General features: G+C 42.1%; 1 protein-coding gene across 1 annotated transcript in view; it reads right to left on the reverse strand.

Annotated features, from left to right (window-relative positions):
* ifngr1la (interferon gamma receptor 1-like a) overlaps positions 1-5,701 on the reverse strand; it is a 16,612-nt gene extending 10,911 nt beyond the window's left edge. Inside the window, exon 1 of the mRNA NM_001360911.1 lies at positions 5,590-5,701. Within this exon, the coding sequence (NP_001347840.1) occupies positions 5,590-5,656 (67 nt within the window). The 5' untranslated portion in view covers positions 5,657-5,701. The remainder of the gene's footprint in view (positions 1-5,589) is intronic.
* Between the last annotated feature and the right edge of the window lie 118 nt (positions 5,702-5,819).

Genomic DNA, 5,819 nt, shown 5'->3' on the forward strand with positions numbered 1-5,819 from the left:
TAATGCGTCGTTCACTTGCAGAACGCAAGCTTCTAGAGGGTACATAACTCTGAAGTAATGAATTTAGGTAAATGGGTGCAGAGCCAGTGGTGGTTTTGTAGGCAAACATTAATGCCTTGAATTTAATGCGAGCAGCTACTGGTAGCCAGTGCAAATTGATGAACAGAGGTGTGACATGCGTTCTTTTCGGCTCATTAAAGATTAATCTTGCAGCAGCATTTTGGACATGTCGGCTATGCTTTCCCGGGCCGCTGAGAGGGTAAGGGCTCGAGTGGAAACCTCCACCGTGTCCTGAGCCCTCGAGGTAGGATGATTGGTTTCTCGGGGTGGCTTGCGCTGGTTCTCAGCGCCCCGCCCCGGTGCCTTTCTTCCCAGAGGTGTATGAGGAGCTCACCAGGTAATGGACGGCACCTTTTACTGCCAGAAACCGACCTGCTGGTTCCTCCTCCCTCACCACCCTCGACGGGGGTGCAGCTAAGGGATAGAATAGAAAAAATAGAAAGCTAGTGTTTGTTTTTTTATTTTGTTTTTAAATTAAAAAAAGATGATAAATTTAGATAAAGTAGAATTAAAATAGAATAGAAAGTGCTATAGTTAGAGGGTCAAATAAAGGTGGAACAGATGTGTTTTTAGTCGTTTCTTTACGGGCCGCTGAGAGGGTAAGGGCTCGAGTGGAAACCTCCACCGTGTCCTGAGCCCTCGAGGTAGGATGATTGGTTTCTCGGGGTGGCTTGCGCTGGTTCTCAGCGCCCCGCCCCGGTGCCTTTCTTCCCAGAGGTGTATGAGGAGCTCACCAGGTAATGGACGGCACCTTTTACTGCCAGAAACCGACCTGCTGGTTCCTCCTCCCTCACCACCCTCGACGGGGGTGCAGCTAAGGGGTATACGGCGATCCCCCGGTTGAGTGGTCAGTAGCGATGCAGTTGTGTCCTAAGACCGCCTCCTCCTGGTGGGGAAACCCGTCGCTCCCCTCCCAGGCCTGTAAATGGCGTTACTGCAGGCTCATCAGGCCAAGGCACTGAAGGACCTGCACCAGGGTGGTCACGATTCGGAAGTTCTGAAAGAGCTCCGAACTGCTACTGACCTCATGCTCCGAGCGACGAAGGTCACAGCGAGTTCTCTGGGTCGTGCGATGTCCACACTTGTGGTCCAGGAGTAATCCAGGTAATTTTGATCTCCACTATGAATATCCTAGCCTCTTTCGATCTTTGGCGGCTCAGCACCACAAGTACTCATAAATCAGGTAACCAGCTTAACCTCATCTTTACATGCAATTGTATCACAGATAACATCTTGGTTAAAGCTTTACACATCTCGGATCATTTCATTATCACTTTTAATCTACATCTACCATCCTTCACACCACTGCCTATCCCTCTGCCAGTTCCATTTTGACAAAAAAAAAAAAGTCTCTTTTTCCTTCTTAACTTTCCTCTGTGGTATCATCCTCTCTTCCCACACCTACACCTGCCTAGACAATATCTGTCCTCTTTCCTCCAGAGCAGTGCATGCTATTCCCTTCAACGTCCTCCGCGAGCACTGGACTAAACTCAGGGCAGCGGAGAGAAAAATGGAACAAAAAGATTCAGCTGATCTTAGTAGGTATCAGTCACTGCTATCCTCGTTTTCCACCAAGGTTCACGCTGCCAGAACTTCCTTCTTCCACAACAAGATCAACAGCACGTCAGACACACGCAAAATCTCATCTGTCCCCCTCTGCCACCTCCCACTACCTCTTTAACAGCTGACGATTTTTATAATTTCTTCACAAACAAAACGACTTCCATCAGCAGTCAGTTCTGAGCTCCACACACACACACACACACAGAAACTCACATCCAACACTCACACAGCTGACCTCCTTCTCTTCTCTTGCGGAGGAAGAAGTCTCCAAACTTATTCTCTCCAGCCACCCTACCACCTGTCCTTTAGACCCACCCCCTCACATCTTCTACAAGTTATTTCTCCTGCACTTCCGCCTTCACTCACACATCATTAGCAGCACATCTCATTGGCATTTTTCCCACCGCATCGGGTAACCCCACTGCACAAAAAAACCTACACTAGACACCTCACTTGTGGAAAGCTACAGACCTGTCTCTATCCTCCTTTTTCATAGCAAAATCACTCAAACGCTTTCCTTCCTTTCACCGAACAACCAGCTGGACAATAACCATTCTGGTTTTAAAAGTGGCCATTCAACTGAAACCTCCTTACTGTCAGTCACTGAATCACTACAAAGGGCAAGAGCTGAGTCCAAATCACCAGTTCTCATTCTGCTAGATTTATCTGCTGCTTTCGACACTGTTAATCATCAAATCCTTCTGTCCACCCTCTCTTCACTGGGCATCACCGGAACTGCACTCCACTGGTTTGAGTCTTACCTCACAGGTACGTCCTTCAGAGTTGCTCTTCTCTATATACACTACATCACTGGGACCCATCATGCAGGCACATGTTTTTTTCTGCCATTGTGCTATGCTGATGACATGTAGCTCCAGTGGTGTAATGTAACAAAGTAATAATACTTTGTTACAGTACTTAAGTATTTTTTGTGAGAATCTGTACTTTACTTGAGTTTTACTCCACTACATTTCCTAATTGAAATGTAAACTCCGATACATTTCCCCGAAGCATTTTCGTTACTTACTACAAAATAAAGTCACAGACTGCAAGAAAGCAGGTTTGACAAATCAGTGGTCTGGCGTTTGCAAGTTAAGACTCCTAAAAACACCTTTGCTCATGTGCAAAGTGCTCGCACAACCAGGGATGATTTCATTTTCCACTCAAGTGCAGGTTGGGATGTGCGATATACAGTATATCATCTGAGATAATATGGTAAGTGTTGTTTTAACAATGTGCGATCTGACATTATTGAGTAAATCAGAGTGTGCATGCATACACTACATGATTTAGTATATTAAAATGCATTTAGAATCATCAAATTCAAGGCATTCTAAATTGGCGGTAAAAATGCCTCTGCATGTCTTTTATATTTATATAATTTAATATAGTTAATCTATATCATACAAAGAGTGCTGTTTTTTTCTCTCCAGATATCAGCATAGCAAATGTAATATTGATTTTATACAAGTTTAATAAAGTTATCAAGTGACATTTTAGACACAATATTGTCTGTTTTGCCAATGAAAATAGCTCCAAATAAATTCCAAATTCCACAGTTTTGTGTCTCTGAGCAACACACAGGACGGTGTTTCCTTATTGAATGAATCAGCTTTTTGAACGAATCGGTTGAATGAATGATTCAGTAACTCACTAACAATCAAATGCTTCGTTCCTGAATGAATCAGCCGTTTGAATGAATTGGTTGACTTGACTGCCACATGGCGGTTTTAATTTCACATTTCAACTATTTTTTCATGTTTTAAATCATTTCGAATATCAGTATTCAACGTTTTGTTTAAAACAAAGCATTATGCATTTGTAACTGCAGGCTAAATGCATCCATGTCCCCTCTGAGCTACATTATCTAAATGCCACTTCAGATGCAGATTCCAGAAATGTTTTCTTATGTTGGAATGAAAGAGACTGAGTACCGGATGAAGTGCCTCTTATGCTAACCCAAAGATACAAAATGGAAGAAAGAGTTAAAACTGAACACATCTTGCTGCTCAAACTGTGTATAAACATTTTTTAATATTTCTTTGCTCCTTTCCCATGTCACACCGCTTCTCATCTCTCTGCACTGGCTTCCAATCGCGGCTCTCATCAAGTTCAAGACATTGGTGCTTGCCTACAGAACAGCCACTATTTGTTTTCGACATGACTTACTTTGTTTAAAAGTAGACATGTCAAGCTTTCTATAGATATATCTCTCATGTGTGTGTGTCAAATATTCGCTGAGTTTCAGTTCATTTTAGTGACGCGTTTCAAACAGATATGTGCGGCGAATGAGACGGCTAAAAGCACACCCTGATTATTTTCTTTATTTTGCAAAAGCACAATGTTTTGTTGATATTGTGAGTGTACACAAATAAAAGCAGACCCTTTATAGTTTTAAATGCTGTATTACTCTTATATGTACGATCAAGTATGAAGGAGCATTTTAAGTTCTTTTTGCTGTTATCATTAAAATCTGCAAGTGGCCGGCGCCACTGTCGACCCCAGGAGGTTAATCTGGGAAAAAGGGCAGGGGCTTGAGCCCCCAAAGCACCCCCCTCTGCATGTGCATATATATATATATATATGAAAAGCTTGGTTGACCAAAATTTTATTAGTCCGTTAGTCGCAGAAAAAAAAATAAAAAACAATATCAACAAAACATTGTGCTTTTGTAAAAAAATAAATAATATAACCAAAAATTATATATAGAACTGAGATCACATGCCAACTTTGCTCATTTGTCCCATTTTATTTTGTTACTCTCCATTATTGTCTTTTGATCAGGGCTCTGTCGTGCCTGTCCTGGGTGCAGGGGTTTTATAATAGCAATAATCCACTGGAAGCCATTGCTTTGTTTGCTGTTTGTTTTGCTTGATTACTATTTTGATTTCAACCCGAGAGTGACAGAGTAACACCTCCATGAACACTGACAAACAAGGTTTAAGGCCACACTGATTTGCAACTGTAACCACGTGTGATCAGTGACGTTTTCACACAGTTTTACAGTTTGCAGTGAAAAATGAGCGAGGCTATGAGTTTCCATAAAGCAGCAAGCCTTAATTAATGAACTGAAGAAGTCGTATTCACATTTGCTACTAAAAAGGTCAGGAGGGTGGATTTTTTCCCTCATGTAATAATAGGTGAGTGAAATTTTATATTGTCTTGTTGTATAAGTATACATTTTCGTACATAAACGTGAACAAAAGAAAGCTTTAATTAAGCACTGCAGTTAAGAAAAAATACACAACAACAAAATCATGGTCAGGTACAGCTACAATTTAGTGTGCCTCCTCTATTTTAATATCCACGAGTGGCCACTGCTCTTATGCCAATGAAGGGGAACCTTTAAATATTAGCAAACAGTCAAAAACTTACAGGCTCGCTGCTACGAGTTCTCTAAATAAGTGTTTTTAAACAAAGAAATCAGAACAAATTTAAGTAATTATAGATTGAACTCAAAAAACAGACTAGAACAGGGCTGTCCAAACTCGGTCCTGGAGAGCCGGTGTCCTGCAGAGTTTAGCTCCAACCCTAATTAAACACACCTGAACCAGCTAATCAAGCTCGTACTAGGCATACTAGAAACTTCCAGTCAGGTGTGTTGAGGCAAGTTGGAGCTAAACTCTGCAGGACACCGGCCCTCCAGGACCGAGTTTGGACATCCCTGGACTAGAAGGTAAAATAGCCTACATTAATATAATAGCACATTCTCTATAGAGATAACTTTAAGATTTGAGTAATTTCCAGGCAGGAATCTCATAATTGTAAAACGTGCTTATATTTCCAGAATTGTACCTGGGAACCCAAACCTGCTATCAGAAACGATCCACGCATTTAAATAATGCAAAAGGAGCGATTTTATAACAATATACTATTTAGACACAATCGGACGGATAAACTGAAACAACGATACAATACAACGATGTGCCACTGTTAGTTAGCGCGAGAGGCTTCAGCGATACTCACCAAAACCAATGACTGGAAACAGTAATGCGTAAAACACACCAAAGTGGACTACGCATTCCTTCGACATTGTGATAAACCGGTTTTCCAAAACGTTGCAGGGCGATTTCAGATGCGTTTCCCAAACCCAAACAACATTTCCTGAGTCGGCTCTGCGTTCTTGTCTCTACGCGCTCTCACGTCTACTGGACTCTCTGACAGGGTTGCCAAATATTCCGTCCGGGGGCGGGGCG

This window comes from Sinocyclocheilus rhinocerous, unplaced genomic scaffold, assembly GCF_001515625.1.
Source record: "Sinocyclocheilus rhinocerous isolate Xijiao unplaced genomic scaffold, SAMN03320098_v1.1 scaffold358, whole genome shotgun sequence".
Classification (NCBI taxonomy): domain Eukaryota; kingdom Metazoa; phylum Chordata; class Actinopteri; order Cypriniformes; family Cyprinidae; genus Sinocyclocheilus; species Sinocyclocheilus rhinocerous.